The sequence below is a fragment of the Emys orbicularis genome, chromosome 8 (assembly GCF_028017835.1).
Source record: "Emys orbicularis isolate rEmyOrb1 chromosome 8, rEmyOrb1.hap1, whole genome shotgun sequence".
Lineage (NCBI taxonomy): Eukaryota > Metazoa > Chordata > Testudines > Emydidae > Emys > Emys orbicularis.
The window spans coordinates 36,150,972-36,167,777 of NC_088690.1; the positions used below are offsets into that span (position 1 = coordinate 36,150,972).

General features: G+C 41.5%; 1 protein-coding gene across 1 annotated transcript in view; it reads left to right on the forward strand.

Annotated features, from left to right (window-relative positions):
• The window catches only part of SLC44A3 (solute carrier family 44 member 3), a 68,153-nt gene that overhangs the window by 45,497 nt on the left and 5,850 nt on the right, over positions 1-16,806 (forward strand). The window contains 2 exon segments of the mRNA XM_065409478.1: positions 1,715-1,871; positions 5,212-5,295. Of these exon segments, the coding sequence (XP_065265550.1) occupies positions 1,715-1,871; positions 5,212-5,295 (241 nt within the window).

Here is a 16,806-nt window from a genome sequence, read left to right on the forward strand (position 1 = left end):
TTTTCATGTGTATATTTAGATTTTAGAACTTTTATGTTATTGCCTCAAAACATCACAGCTAAAATGCAGTAGAATAATGTATTTTCAGTTATGAGTAGGCCAGATAATATTTTAAACACATTAGACCAAATTCTGCTCTCACCTGAAATAAACCTGAATATAAACCTGAAATAAACCTGTTGAAATAAACCTCTGGAGCTAAATCAGCAAAATTGAAAGCAAATTTTGCTTTCAATCATTACATTGACATCAGAGAGTAAATCTTAGTTTTGCATGTAAGATCTTGCCAGGCTGTTTGTTTGTTTTAGTTTGACCACTGATTCAGAGCAAGTGGACCCAGAGTGCAGTGGGGCTAGAAAGATGACAGAAGCAGGATAGAGGCATTCAAAGGAAGTATAATTCTCATACACTGTTTATGTTTACTTGGAACATTTCCCCTCCCGCCCCCGCCAGTTTTCCTGTTGTGATGTCTGTTACTAAATTTACGAAAATAGTCATTGCCTATGTACTTAATTAATCCAGTAAAAGATTTAAACTTGTTTTCCTTCATCTGGACTTAGGGCTTGATCCAACTCCCAACTGAAGTCAATAAAAGTCTGGATTGATCATAGAATCATAGCTATATAGGGCTGGAACGGACATTGAGAGGTCATCAAGTCAAGTCCAGTCTCCTACCCTGAATCTCAGGACCAAGTAAACCTAGACCGTCCCTGACAGGTGTTTGTCCAACCCGTTCTTAAAAACCTACAATGATGGGGATTCCACAACCTCCTTTGGAAGCCTATTCCAGATCTTGACTATCCTTATAATTAGAAAATTTTCCCTAATATCTAACCTAAATCTCCCTTGATGCAGATTAAGCCCATTACTTCTTGTGTTACCTTCAGTGGACATGGAGAACAATTCATGCCCATCCTCTTTATAACAGCTCTTAACATATTTGAAGACTCTTGTCTTCTTTTCTCAAGACTGAACATGCCCAGATTTTTAACGATTTCCTCATAGGTCACATTTTCTAAACCTTTTGTAATTTTTCTTACTCTCCTCTGGACTCTCTTGAATTTGTTCACATCTTTCCTGAAGCATGGCACTCAGAATTGAACACAGTTCTCCAGCTCAGGCCTCACCAGTGCTGAGGAGAGCAAGACAATTATCTCACGTGACTTATATACGACACTTCTGTTAATACACCCCAGAATGATATTCGTTTTCTCCGCATCACATCGTTGACTCATATTCAATTGGTGATCCATGATAACTCCCAGATCCTTTTCAGCACTACTACAGTGTAGCCAGTTATTCCCCATTTTGTATTTATACATTTGATTTTTCCTTCTTAAGGGGTAGTACTTTCCACTTATCTTTATTGAATTTCATCTTGTTGATTTCAGAGCAATTCTCCAATTTGCCAAGGTTGTTTTTGATTTCTGATCCTGTCCTCCAACATGCTTTCAATCCCATCCACCTTGGGTCATCTGCAAACTTTATAAGCATACCCTCTACTCCATTATCCAAGTCATGTAATGAAAATATTCAATAGCACTGGATTCAGGACTCACCTCCATGGGATTCCACTAGATATGCACTCCCAGTAATACTTCAGTTACAAGAAACTGAAACAATAAAAGATATTAATTGTTTAAACAGCAGTAGAAATTAGCTGTATTTTCTGTTTCTATAACATTTTAAAATGCTGTTTGTTTTTCCCCCCTAGAAATAAGAGTAGCTCGCCACGACACCTGATCCTGTCTTCCATATCAGTTCTTTTTTGCTATCATCAAGGAACAGTTGTAAAAGGGTCATTTTTAATCACAGTAGTGAGAATTCCAAGAATTATTCTTATGTACCTTTATGATGCCCTAAAAGAAAAGGTGGGTACATACTTGTGTAACACAATAGTACAGTGGTTAAGGGGTGAAGTTCGGGAAAGAAATGTATTGAAAAACTAACCTCTGTGTAAGACTCTGTAGTGTGTTTTATTTTGATTTCTTCATGAAATAGTTTCTTGTCTGTATCTACTCCTTTCTGCCTCAGATCAGATTTTTTTTTAATTTCAAATAAGAAAATCAAAGGTGATTTATTTTTACTTTTTTAATGTAAAATCTTATATGTGGAGTAAGGAACAATTTAGAGTTGGCAGAAGGATTTTTTTAAAACTCTCACATCATACTTTTTAAAAAAATCCAGCTTTCCAAGAATGGCTTATTTTCAGCATGAAAACTGTCCTTTCTTGGTGATTTCACCTGCCTTGTGATGGGAGGCTCAAGAGTATATAAAAAGAATAGGTAAAATAAGAACTAGCCCACATTCTTGTCCAGAATTTCAGCATATCTTTTAAAGCATAAAGAAGTGTGGTTAAGTGTTTTTGTTGTTTATCTTTTTAATTTTCATGCACCTCTGCATGTCTGGGCTTCTGCTGGAAACAGAAGTACCATAGTAACACAGGAATGCAAATTGTGGTTATTTCTGGAAATCTCACAGGAGGGGCTGGTTCTCATGAGATGTCGAGCTCTATTTCTTAATCAGCAGTTTGTAATAAATTAGGAGCAGTAGTGGGTCTGTGTGGCACTCCACTGACATCACTGAGGCGCCGTATGAGTGCAGGAATCCACTTGCAGGGACTCTATAAGTGCCTAAATAAGAGGGACTTGATGTTCAGATGTGCTGAGCACTCAGAACATTCTCTGAAGTCAATAGAAGCTGTGGGTGATCAGCACCGCTGAAAATCAAGTTATTCTTTTTAGGTGCTTAAACTTGGATGTAATTGCTTAATTTTAGGCACCCATTTGTGGAAAATTTTGCGCTTAAACCTTGGGTGTTTGGTTCAGTTAAACCAGGCTTGCCTTTTGCCAATAGATATGACATGGTGGATAAGAAGGGTTTTGTTACTAGGAAGAATATACGTTTTATTTTCCACCTGTGAAGGAGTTCATAAAACCACAAGCATACAAGACCATTCACTGGAGTCTGTGTAAAAGTCACAAATAATGCATAAGAACAAATGGGATATTACAGATTAATGACAAGATTAAACTACCCAGAAACTTTATGGTCTGCTGCTTTTGTTGTACATCTGAAGCAGATGTGCTAGTTGCTGGAAATTCTGAATAAATTTTGAATGAGCCAATATTGTCTAGCAAAGAGGGTTTATTTGTATCCCTAGGTGTATCCTCCATGTCCTCTTCTTCTTTTCTACCTTCCATGACCAGCATACAGTCTTCCAGCTGAGGAGGACTTGACAGGACTTCCTCTGAAGTTAGGCAATGCAGCTCCTAAACAGGCTGCAGGGCACCTGCTAACAATGGGCCAGACTGTTCCCCCAAATCCATGGAGGAAGACCCTCCACACAGTGATACCACTCCGTTCTGGCACGCCAGAGTACAATCCACCATACCCCTGGACCCTGCAGACTCCCTTCCACAAAGTACAGGGACCAACAAGGTGGCAGTGGTTGGGGAGTGGGCAGACTGGATGGGATGCAAATCATCCCTCCTGTGGTCTCACAGGACTTACCTAGACTGTATTACCTTTTCCATAGATGTTCCTGTTCCCTCTGGAGACAGGGGATCCTTTGCTGCACTGCAGCCATGCTGTCTGGGAGATGGGAGGGTACTGCTTGAGGCCAGAGCATCTGCACAGGTGTCCCTGGAGTTTCGTGAGTTTGTAGAAGGACATCCGGGCCTTTTCCACCAGGCAGCCCCCTCTCTTCCTTCTGACAGAATTACCAAGAGGAATCGCAACCTGCAGAGTCTCCTCCTCTGGGTTTTAATGTGGAAGGGGATGAATATTGTCCATTGTGAGGAAATTAGCATGCTGCTTTTATAATAAACACAGCTCTCCAGCAAGACATGGCAAAGTATTGCCATTCAGCTTGGCTCAGGGTATTCTTCTTTGGTGACATTTAAAAAAAATATTGAATGCTGGAAAATTTGCAAGGATATTAAACTCCAGACTAAAAAATTCTCACCTTCACTGCTTCCATACAACTCCACAGCTATGCATGTGACCTGAAGATTTCACACAGCCATTCTAAGAGCTTTACTTAAAAACCTTTTTGAGCCCTGAAGATAGAGGATAAAAAAGACTCTTGAACAAATATCACCAAATGGAATTTGCTTTTAAATATCATCTGGGGAAAATGGCCATGCCACAATGGCCCTCAAGATGTAGGATTTCATGATTATATTTTAAAATACTCTGTAGGATTAACAACTTTGGTTTTTGAGGTAATGTTAGATGTTCTTCCCTGTTTTGTTTTTTGTTTAATATAAAGTTAATATTCATCAAAGTCTTTGTAAGATCTTCAAACTGTTTCCTGAAAGGAGTGATCTCCTTGAGAATTTAAGCCTGCCGTTTTTACCTTTCCTAATAAAATTAAAGTACTTCGTGGGTGTGTCGACATAGCAGCAGCCGGGAGTGTGCTTCCCAGCACAGATAGACAAGACATGCGCTAGCTACACTTGAGATAGCATAGTAAAAATAGCACTGTGGCTGTGGTGGCATTGGGCAGTGGTGCAGGCTAGCCATTTGAGTACGTACCCAGGGGTTTAGGCAGGTTTGTACTTTTGTGGGTAGCCTGAGCCACTGCCAGTGCTGCCATAGCCATGCTGCTAATTTTAGCACACAAACTTAAGCAGAGCTAGTATGTCTGTCTATCCATGCTAGGAAGCGTGCTCCCAGCTGCTGTGTAGACATTTCCTGTGTGTGCGTGCACACATTTGTATAAATCTCTCTAGTCTTTTTATTTCTGTCAGACAGGGTTCCAGTTATTTCAAAAACTTGAAAAACAGCCCAAAAATAAAACTAACATTTGTATAAATTACAAAGAAAATAAATACTCTGTATACAGTAAAAAAAAGTTTAATCTGTAAATAGACTCTCTGTTGGTCATCGATCAGTACACTGACGGTTACTGATTTGCCTGCATGCTTTGTGCTACATGCAGCTGTTAGCAAACCAAAGCTGCTTACGTCAGTTATTTTCCTTCCAGAGTAGAATCTTCCATCCAAAGGGAAAAAATGTTCAGCTCATCAATCATTAATACTGTAGGATCTGAATTAAAAACAATTCCCATAAGCAGGAAGGAAATCTCTGCTGTTTAAATGAATACTTTGTGAGAAGAACTGCAGTGTCCTGTTAAGCAAGTTGGTGTAAAATGTCAGTTTTATATAAAATCTGTCTGCACTAACTAGTTATTTCATTTCCTTGCAGGAGAGTGCATGTGCAAGATGCATGTTCAAATGCTGTTTCTGCTGCTTTTGGTGTCTAGAAAGGTGCCTAAGATACTTTAACCAGGTACAATACATTATATGAAGTGCATATCTAAAGTAATCTACAAGTAAAGTTATTCAATATAGTGAAGGCTGTATATAAATGAATTGTACTCTGTGTCCTAGAGTTCATTTCAGACTGAGTCTTTGTCCGCATTGTGTCTAGCTATATTAGTTTAAATGTTATAAAATATTGTCTACAGTATGGGAGAATCCTGTCATACACAGGCACAATCTTGGTGTGTAAAATCAGGAAGATTAATGTAGACATGCCAGATGAGTGATAAGACTGTTTTAGTTCAAATTAATTGATTGCTGATTAACTTGAGTTAGCTAGCACATTTGTCCATGTGAGTCTGGATGCACCACAAACATTTGTGAGGTGTCCAGACTAGTATGTATACGTGTGCCAGCTAACCCCAGTCAACTGGCAATCAATTAACTTGAGTTTTAAAAACAAAGTTGTGTAGACAAACTGAAGATGGGTGTTGGCAACATTTCTCCACAGCAACAGAGAGATTACAAACAGCTACAAGTAGCTGGGTGTAAAGGATGGTGTAGCAGATCTGATCATTTAGAACAGTGGTTCTCAAACTTTTGTTCTGGTGACCCTTTTCACATAGCAAGCCTCTGAGTGTGATGATTCCCCCCCCCCCCCAATAAATTAAAAACACTTTTTTATATATTTAACACCATTATAAGTGTTGGAGGCAAAGTTGCATTTGGAGTGGAGGCTGACAGCTCGCGACCCCCCATGTAATAACCTTGCCACCCCCTGGGGGGTACCGACCCCAAGTTTGAGAATCCCGATTTAGAAAGATCTTATTAGAAAAACTACAGTGGGCCTTCCCCTTCTTCTTCAAGGGTTAGAAAGCCAGAGGGTTCTATGAGTCAGGTGACAGGCTATTGAGATGCAGGGGGCCCAAATGGAGGATCTAGAGGATGCAAGAAGCCTAACTGAAGATGATGTCCAGCTTCCTGCTGGCTCGTGGAAACTGTGTGGCTTATTATTTATTATTGTGTTTGTAGAACAAACAGTACCTAGAGGCCTTATTCATTCAGTATAAGGAACTAATTGTGCTAGGCATTATACAAACAGTAAAATACATGGTGCCTGCCCTGAACAGTTTATAATACAATCTAGATGGATAAATAACTGTCCACCTTGGGAGCATCCACTAAAAGAAAAAACTCTCTTACTGGTCTTTTCTGATTTTCAGTATTACTATATCTGGAATATAAACCAAAATGGGGCATCCACAAAATACAGTATTCCCTTTCTTAGAAAGACAACTTTTTTAACTGTTATTTTCCAAGGTGTTTTTATTGGAAATGATTGATCTTCTACATACTGCCAGTTTTCAAATACTTGACTTCTGCTCTTTTCTTCCTGGTCCTTTCTTCCACATTTTCCCCAACTCCATCTCCATTCTTGTCTATACTTATTTCTTGTGTTTTTACAATACCCCTTCATCATCTGTGGTGGCTCTAACATCCTTTGCTGTTATAGTGGAAACAATAAGATGATCTACTTCACCCTAAAGATTATGTATGGTGTTCTTCAGATTTCTAGTTTCACTCCAGTTCCCTTTAATACTTTGTATGCTACAATTCTGAAGATGCCATTGGGCAGTACAAGTTGAGCTTTGATAACTCTTAAATCAGATTCTGCTGGAGCTGCACTTTGCTGTTTTAAAGTGGCTGCATAAATGAAAATGAATGCTGAATGGCTTGAAAGAAATAGGATATGTCTTAGGCCAGACCACACTAAATTCTTGTTCAACAAAATCATTAGTTCCATGGGATGAACTTTCTCGGCTTACATTCTGGGTTAGATCTCATGGTCACTGACTTGGTTAAGAGCCTTGTAGTTAGTTTGGACTCCAAGCATGTTGTTGTTACCCTTCACCTTGGCTTCCTGCCCTTCAAAGATGATAGCCAATATAAAAGCATTTGCTTTCTCCAGCTGCTGTTGTATGTTATTTATGTGTTTGTTACAAGAATACCTAATTATTGTACTGCTGTCTGCTTGGGTCAAAGGCTTGTGCTTCAGTTCTTACTTTGTTAAAAGATTTCCTGTTATTTTCCTTGGCCATTGTAGTAAAAAATATCTCTTAAAAAAAATAAAAAACTGAGGGTTTGTTTGTTTGTTTTAAAATTCAAGATCATATTACTGTGCCTGTTGTTAAATAATTGTTTGTTTGTGTATGTTTTTGGCAAAGACGACCATGGCTCCAGCTTTGTAAACCAGAGCAACGTAGCATATGGGAGAAGGTTAGAAAAGAAGATAACCATAAACCTTTTGTAAGTTAACCTATAGAAGTTATAGCTGTATGAAAAAAGTAAGAGCGAGCACAGATGAGTGTATTATGCAAGATAATCAATTTGTCTAATCCTTCCCCCCTCTCCTCCCACAAAATAAGGTGTATGCAGGTTTTTGGGGGGTGATTAGGTAAATAAATCTGAACCAGGATTCAAGTTTGCAAAATTGTGACCAAGATTTTCAAAAATACAAGCCTGATTTTAGGCATCTAAATAAGTGGCTTGATTTTCAAGAGTGCTGAACATTCAGCTACTCTCATTGAAAGCAGTAGAAGTTGCTGAGTGCTCAGCACTTTTGAAAATGAGGCCACCTATCTAGTTTCTGAATTTGGACTTAGGTTTGAACCTAACTTTAGGCACTCATTTTTAAAAATTTGGTCTGTCTGTGTATTTCTGATATTTGTAAAGCTTTTAGTACTTTTCAGATTATTTTTTTTAGAGGGGTTTAAATTACTCAAATGTAGAACAGTTGTCATTGAAGTTGATCCTAGAGTTACTGTGTGTACTGACATTTTCCATTCTGTGTTTGTCCTTTGTCCCAGTCTTGTTCATCAGTGATAATATTACCTTAGCAAATGCATCATTACCTGGGAATTCTAAAAAGAAATCCATTGAGAACTCTGATAGGTGGGAAGAAATCACATTTTTAAAAAATGATTACAAATCTCTCCCCATCATTCCAACACTGATATTTTCTTCTCCTGCCTGTTTCTGAGGAGGAATTAAGTAATCTGAATGACACAAATTCTGATCTCGCAAGCTAAGCAGGACTGAATGGGTCAGTACTTGGATGGGAAACTTGCAGAGGACTAACAAGTGCCCCAGGAAGTAATGTTGGTGATTCAGAAGATAGCACTCTTACCTGTGAGATAGTATCAACCCAGTGGCACATTATGTTGTCAGCGGGCACTGTGCAGCTGGATATGCCATCTTTCAGATGAGATTTTAAACTTTGGCCCTGATTGTCTTGTGCATCTCCTACAGGTGGAGAATTAGCCCGTTGCCAACAATGGGGTATTTTACTATGTTGTTTTAACTGTCCAGTGCTGTGTGGATTTGGTGATCTCCCTTAATCATCTGTTACAACATAATATTGTTCAAGTGTGGATCCATTTAGGCTTCTTATTCTGCTTTTCTTTCCTTTTATCTATATGGTACAGTCCAAAAGATATATTTGTTCACATGCAATATGTAAAAACCTGCAAACACTGCATGTGGAATAGAAACAGTAGCTTGGATGTGCAGAACAACATGACATTAATATTAAATATACCAAAACATGAACAGGATGCTAGATCTCTAAATAATGGAAAGAGATTATAACTGCCCTTTCACTCATCCACAGATTTCAAACGTGGATCAGGCAATAAGAACCTCCTACTGATTACCTTCTCCCTAGACCTTCCATTAAGGCCTGTTCACTTAATAAATGTCCCTTGTCTGTGGATTTTCAGGATTATCTGCACTGCTGTATCTCCCCTCTTCTGCCTTTAGTTCACTAACTCAAAGCATCAGGTCCTAGGCTAGAAAACAGCTGGTATATAGTAATGTCTTATGTTCTTCTCCCCCCAGCTCAGTTCAAACACAGCTTCCTTGAAGTGAATCATAATCCCAAAGCACTCATCTGAGTCTCATTCAGATCTCCAAGGACCTTGCTCAAGAGATGCCTAAGGGGATATCTACACTGCAATAAGAAACCCACTGGTGGCCTGTACTAGGTGACAGGGGTTCGCAGGGTTCAACCTAAGGGCTGTTTAATTGCGATGTAGATGTTTAGGCTCAGGCTGGAGCCCAGGCTCTAATATCCTGCGAAGTGGGAGGATCCCAGAACTCAGGCTGCAGCTTGAGCCCGAACGTCTGCACTACAGTTAAACAGCCCCTTGAACCAGCAGTGGGTTTTTAATTGCAGTGTAGACATACCTTCAAAGACATCCTGCCATTACCTGGGTTGTTCCTTAGTCACTAATAGTTATAACATGTGCTGACTATAGAGTTCTGTTGCAGTGGCTGCTTATAATCATTAAAGATTCAGTGACACTTTCTGCATGAGCAGCAGTGTTAACCCAATGTCCTGTTTGGACTACAATTTGGGTAATTATATTCTGCCTGCCTAAATTCCCTCTGTACTTGCAACTGGGTCCTGTCCTGTGGCGTAAAGTTACTATGTTAAACGGTTCACCCCAAAGCTGCTGTATTTCTGATTTGTATGTGTATAATACATTAGTAAAACTCTCTGGGATCTATCTGGATGAAAGGTGCATTATCAATACAAAATCATTATCCTTCTGTCGTGGAGTGTGGGGGACTCAGGGCCCTGCACCCCCGGCTTCCTGCAATTCACCATGACTCTCGGCCAGCCAGTAAAGCAGAAGGTTTATTTAGACGACAGGAACACAGTCCAAGACAGGTCTTGCAGGCACAGACAACAGGATCCCCCTCAGTTGGGTCCATCTTGGGGTCCCCGGGCACCCCAGCCCCCTTGGGAGGTCAGAGCCCCGTCTGCCTCCCAGCCATATCACCAGCCAGCTCCTGAAAAAACTCCCCCTTCAGCAACCCCTCCCCCAGCCTTTGTTCAGTTTCCCGGGCAAAGGTGTCAACCTGGCTTTTAACCCCTTCCTGGGTTCTCATGTTACATGCTCAGGTATTCTCCGTCGGTCAGTCTCCCATCCCCCAATGCAGACTATCCTAGCCACGCTCCCCTGTCAGCATTAACAGACCACAGTAAGAACAGTCCCAGTTTGTCACACTTTCTGTTTGCCAACATTTGTTAGAATTACCATAGATTTTTCAGAGTAGCAGCCGTGTTAGTCTGTATCCGCAAAAAGAACAGGAGTACTTGTGGCACCTTAGAGACTAACAAATTTATTAGAGCATAAGCTTTCGTGGGCTACAACCCACTTCTTCGGATGCATATAGAGTGAAACATATATTGAGGAGATATATATATACACACACACATACAGAGAGCATGAACAGGTGGGAGTTGTCTTACCAACTCTGAGAGGCCAATTAAGTAAGAGAAAAAAAACAAAAACAAAAAACTTTTGAAGTGATAATCAAGATGGCTCAGTACAGACAGCTTGATAAGAAGCAAGTGTGAAAATACTTACAAGGGGAGATAGATTCAATGTTTGTAATGGCTCAGCCATTCCCAGTCTTTATTTAATCCTGTGTTGATTGTGTCTAGTTTGCATATCAATTCCAGCTCAGCAGTCTCTCGTTGGAGTCTGTTTTTGAAGTTTTTCTGTTTTAAGATAGCCACCCGCAGGTCTGTCATAGAATGGCCAGACAGGTTAAAGTGTTCTCCCACTGGTTTTTGAGTATTATGATTCCTGATGTCAGATTTGTGTCCATTAATTCTTTTGCGTAGAGACTGTCCGGTTTGGCCAATGTACATGGCAGAGGGGCATTGCTGGCACATGATGGCATATATCACATTGGTAGATGTGCAGGTGAACGAGCCCCTGATGGTATGGCTGATGTGATTAGGCCCTATGATGATGTCACTTGAATAGATATGTGGACAGAGTTGGCATCGGGCTTTGTTACAAGGATAGGTTCCTGGGTCAGTGTTTTTGTTCAGTGATGTGTGGTTGCTGGTGAGTATTTGCTTTAGGTTGGGGGGTTGTCTGTAAGCGAGGACAGGTCTGTCTCCCAAGATCTGTGAGAGTAAAGGATCATCTTTCAGGATAGGTTGTAGATCTCTGATGATGCGCTGGAGAGGTTTTAGTTGGGGGCTGAAGGTGACAGCTAGTGGTGTTCTGTTATTTTCTTTGTTGGCCCTGTCTTGTAGGAGGTGACTTCTGGGTACTCGTCTGGCTCTGTCAATCTGTTTTTTCACTTCAGCAGGTGGGTATTGTAGTTTTAAGAATGCTTGATAGAGATCTTGTAGGTGCTTGTCTCTATCTGAGGGATTGGAGCAAATGCGGTTATATCTTAGAGCTTGGCTGTAGACAATGGATCGTGTGGTGTGTCCTGGATGGAAGCTAGAGGCATGTAGGTAAGTGTAGCGGTCAGTAGGTTTCCGGTATAGGGTGGTATTTATGTGACCATCGATAATTAGCACAGTAGTGTCCAGGAAATGGACCGCTTGTGTGGATTGATCTAGGCTGAGGTTGATGGTGGGATGGAAATTATTGAAATCATGGTGGAATTCCTCAAGGGCTTCTTTTCCATAGGTCCAGATGATGAAGATGTCATCAATGTAGCGCAAGTAGAGTAGGGGCGTTAGGGGACGAGAGCTAAGGAAGCGTTGTTCTAAGTCAGCCATAAAAATGTTGGCATACTGTGGGGCCATGCGGGTACCCATAGCAGTGCCGCTGACTTGAAGGTATATATTGTCCCCAAATGTGAAATAGTTGTGGGTGAGGACAAAGTCACAGAGTTCAGCCACCAGGTTAGCTGTGACATTATCGGGGATACTGTTCCTGATAGCTGATTGATTTCTCCTTGTCTTGAGATCCAAGGGGGTTTGGATCTGTATTCACCAGGAGTTGGTGGAAGGAAGGAGGGGGGAAGGGTCAATTTCTCCTTGTTTTAAGATCCAAGGGGGTTTGGATCTGTATTCACCAGGAGTTGGTGAAAAGTTTCTAAAAGCTTCCCAGGGTAGGGAATGGTGGCAGCGGACCAGAACTAAGCTGGTAGTTAAGCTTAGAAGTCCTCATGCAGGCCCCTACATTTGTACCCTAAAGTTCAAAGTGGGGATACAGCCTTGACATAGATTTTTCATCATCTTGCATTCATGGTTTCAGTAAGGCCCAGATAAACCTATCCAAATGATCTCAAGTAAAATCTGGTGGATTGGAATTTCTCTTCCATAAAAACAATCCCCTTTTTTTGGTTTGGTAGTCACAATTTCTGTCTCCTCTCTTAAATAGTTGTGGCAGTGCCTTAACTTTGGGTATTTCAAAGACATCTCTCCTTCCTTAGTCTTGTTTCAATAAATGTATTTTACAGTACATCACGAGAAGTATAATTTTGCTTTTCTGTGTCCGGTTTGGGTTGATCTGCAGCCAGCTGGCAAGCACCCCTTCCATAGTGCAGCACATAGGTTTCTGAAAGAATTGCTGAGAAGCGTGTGGTTTCTTTATTCTAATCAGCACCGTGATGTTGAGGCTGCAATGGTATATAGAACCTTGTGGCGGCCATTAGTGATAATAGCCAGTGTTATGGCTCACCATTTTTTGGCACTGAAATTCAGCAAAATTATGTAATTATTTTAACTGCCTTAGTATATAAATATAAAAGTAATAGTTGCACTTTCTTCTGTAATTTAAACCTTTGGGTGGCAGTCTCGCAAGAGCTTTGTGGTCATGGGATTAAAATACCTTGTGCAAAAGTGATGTGGATGCAGACAAAATCGAGAAACGCTAATGTAAATACACTTTCTTCTGCAGACTGCCAAACATTCTTACTATCTTACCCCATCAAATATCTCTTCCCGTCCCCATCCTCTCCAAAATACTGCATTTTAATGTTACTGGCAAATTTGCTACTAGATGGTAGGCTAGAGTTTTCAGGCATCTCGAATACACAGTCAACTAAAAGAATGGTTTCAGTTAAATCATATTATTTTAAAAAAGCTTGTTTGCTTTCCCTAAGGGCCTTCATAAATGCCTCAACAGGAAATAAAAACTCCTTCAGTTTTATATATTCTATTGTATGGTTTACCATGTGGGGATTAGAGAACAATTATACTGTACTGGCCTATGATTCCATTGATGCAGGTTGAACTGAACTTTTGACCCCATAATAAGCTCTCAGTTAATAGCAAGTGTAGTTCATACACCTGACTGTGATCTGTGAATGTCCATTAGTGTCTGCCAAATGGAACTTCTTTTTAAAACAAGGAAGCAGGTGCCAAGGAATTCAGAAACAGCGCTTTTGAGATGGGTAACTCCTGAGCTAAGATGGGGCTCAGTGCAGGTTTATTAGAGAACATCCAAATGAAAATCAATGTAGCACTAACTACAGAGAACATTGTTAGTAATTAATATAGAAATATATTATGGCTACGGGGTCGATAGAGGCAGGATCCTTATGGTTAGGTCCCATGGTTGAGAGGAAACCCAGATGCAGCAGTGAGTTGCTGAAGGAGAGGAATGGGGCTGAGACAGAGAATGTGCTGCTAGTACCAGTCTGTCTTTGATAGCCAGGGAGGGACTAGATTACATGCATGGGAAAGAACAAGAAGACAGTGGAGGGGCATGAGTAGTCCCTTGAGCGGGGCAAGGATTCAAGGATGGAAAGGGTTGAAGATCAAGGAGTTGAGAAAGGTGGGCCTGTGAGTCTGTGTGGGGCACGTCAGGAAAGTTGTTGGAGGGCCGCAATATTGGTGGCCTGGTGTTTTAATGCAGCCCTTTGGATGAGTAGCACTTTTTAATTTCCTGAGACTTCAAGAGATGGCATTTTCCAAGGCACTGAGGGAGTCCTGCATTTCCTCCCTGTTGCGGTTCTCACAGGCCCCATGTTACTCTGTTTCTTCCCTCTATTCAAAGGTGGCATGACATGGCTTCCTCCAGAGTCTGCTCTGATACTGCTTTGTACGCTAGCCAGAGTGACATCATAGTGTCTTATTTATCTAGCTTTCATTCTCTGAGCATGTCTCTATGGCACTCAGGATTCAAACTCAGATCCACCACATTGCAGGCCAGCCCTCTAGAGTCTGCGGCTCTATTGCAGCAAGGAGAAAATCAGACCAGGCTGGGCAGAAGAAGCTGAAGTGGGATATCTGAGCAGCTTGGTTTTGGCTTCTTTTTTAAGATGACTCTGTTGCTATGGCAATTCTTTTTCACTGAGCTCATTTTGTTATAGCCAGTCCTTCAATGGAGGACTGCATTCAGCTGTTATACAAAGTAGCAATTATTCTCAGCAAACAGAGAATTTAGGGCCTGGATCTCTGCCACAGTGCTTTTCTCATGAAGCGAGCAGGTCAGTTTTTCCAAGACTCTTGACATTCTGTGTTGTGAAATATAGAAGGATGTTTTTTCTAAATAGTTTTCTTGCATACTGTGGTATTAGAAAATATGTAAACATTCACATTCCTTATTTATCTGTCCTGATACTGAGAAATATGTCTGGTTCCCAGGCTTCAAAGCAAAGAGGGCTGTGTTCTTCACAAAGGTAGTTTTGATATATTAACTCTTTTTTTAGTGAAGGAGTGAGGTTGTGTCTTATCTACTGCATCCCAGACCCTTTGATTTATAGTGCAGCTCTGATGTCATAACTGCTTGCCTGTAGTCCTTTGGGAAGGACTGCACTAATGGAAAATCACTAGTTTATTAAACAGAATCTAGTGACTAAGGGAAACATTTAAAATCTATTGAAAAACATATTTATATTGCCTGTTTCCAAATGAAAGCAAGTTCTAAATTGACTTTGATTTACCTTCTCTTACTCAGCAAATATATCTTTCCCTGAAAGGAAATGAGTTGGTGAATACTCCCACTAACTAGAAAACAGTGGAACATTAAGATTTCATAACATGTTGGAAATGCTCCTTGTGATTTAGGATTTGGGTCGCTCTTTCCAAATAGGTGTTAGGCTGAGCATAATGTGAATGTCCAAAAAGGGGGAGAGCTCTTCTGGTGTGTAACTATTGTGACTACTCAGTTTGGGGACACTGATTTAGCTCTTCACGCAGCGCACAGTCAACTTGTGGAACTCCTTACCTGAGGAGGTTGTGAAGGCTAGGACTATAACAATGTTTAAAAGGGGACTGGATAAATTCATGGTGGCTAAGTCCATAAATGGCTATTAGCCAGGATGGGTAAGAATGGGGTCCCTAGCCTCTGTTCGTCAGAGGATGGAGATGGATGGCAGGAGAGAGATCGCTTGATCATTGCCTGTTAGGTTCACTCCCTCTGGGGCACCTGGCATTGGCCACTGTCGGTAGACAGATACTGGGCTAGATGGACCTTTGGTCTGACCTAGTACGGCCTTTCTTATGTTCTTATGTTCTTATTGTCTGTCTGTCTGTCTGTCTGTGTTGGTTGCTGGTGATTGTTGCAGATCCTGGCAAGTGCCCCTTTTCAGCCACTCACTAGTACTGTTGTGAGGGAAATCCAAGCCTCTTTTGCTCTAGATTCCTGTGTGTTTTAAGCTCCTGGTGTATGAATGGAGTCCAGCCATTTCTGGGTCCCTAGGCACATTTTCAGGGCTCAGACCTTCCATCTGGCACCCCCTTGTGATCTGGAACTTGCGGTCCAGCTGCCTAATCCCTCTGGGTGCAGTGGTGACCCCTCAAGCTACCTTGTAGTTAAACACACCCTCTCCAAGAACTCCACCCCAAGGGTTAAGTTTCTGGTTTATAGTTTAACTCTCTAAGGTGAATGCAGCGCTTGTGAAGCAGTTAACATGCACACAGAATCTGCACGTCTAACATGTTTATTCTCTTTTATACGTGATCATGTAAAACACTATTGTGTAGCTCATACAAAACAATAAACACTAAATTCACATCTCTGTCTCAGTTTCCTCATCACTCCAGGGCATTCTTTTGGGCTGGGGTCGGAGTCCCAGGGGTTTTCAGAGGCCTTGGGGCTATCTGGGCTTAGGAAAGTGGTCAGGGCACCTTGCCCCATGAGGCTGCTACATCCTGGGTGAACTTGCTCTCTCCTCCCTCTTGCTTCTTCCTCCTGTCTGGCTCTCATATACCTGTGTGGCTTGCTTTTTAAACCCTGCTGGCTTCCTTTGTTCTACCTTTTAGGTAACTTTCTACTGCTCCTTCCTTCCTTAGTTCTTCCATTCTTCAGGGGATTGAGCCAAAACTGGTTTTGTAAAGATGCAGCTCACTCATTGTACCTGACTAGGGTCACTGAGTCCTAAGCACCCCCAATGTATCAGTCTGGTGTGTACCTCCCAGCAGTGGTGGATCCACATACATATAGACCAGGGGTCTCCAAACTACGGCCCGTAGGCCGGATCCGGCCCAGGGCTTCCATTTGTCCGGCCCTCCAACCAACAGGGGAGAAGCAAACAGCTGAATAGGCAGGGGGAGGGGCCGCCGGCAGCAGCTCACATGGGGCAGCAGCTGAGCTGAGCTGTGCAGAGGGGTGAGTGCCCCTGGGAGCCAGTGTCCCCCCCAAAAGGGGAGCCAACTTAGGGGAGAGTCATTGCTGCAGCCGAGCAGGCACGGACCCCTGCCTTAGGAGTAAAAATACAAGCCAGATGCTTAATTACATCTCCAATAAATGGAGTAAAGAAGATGGAAATT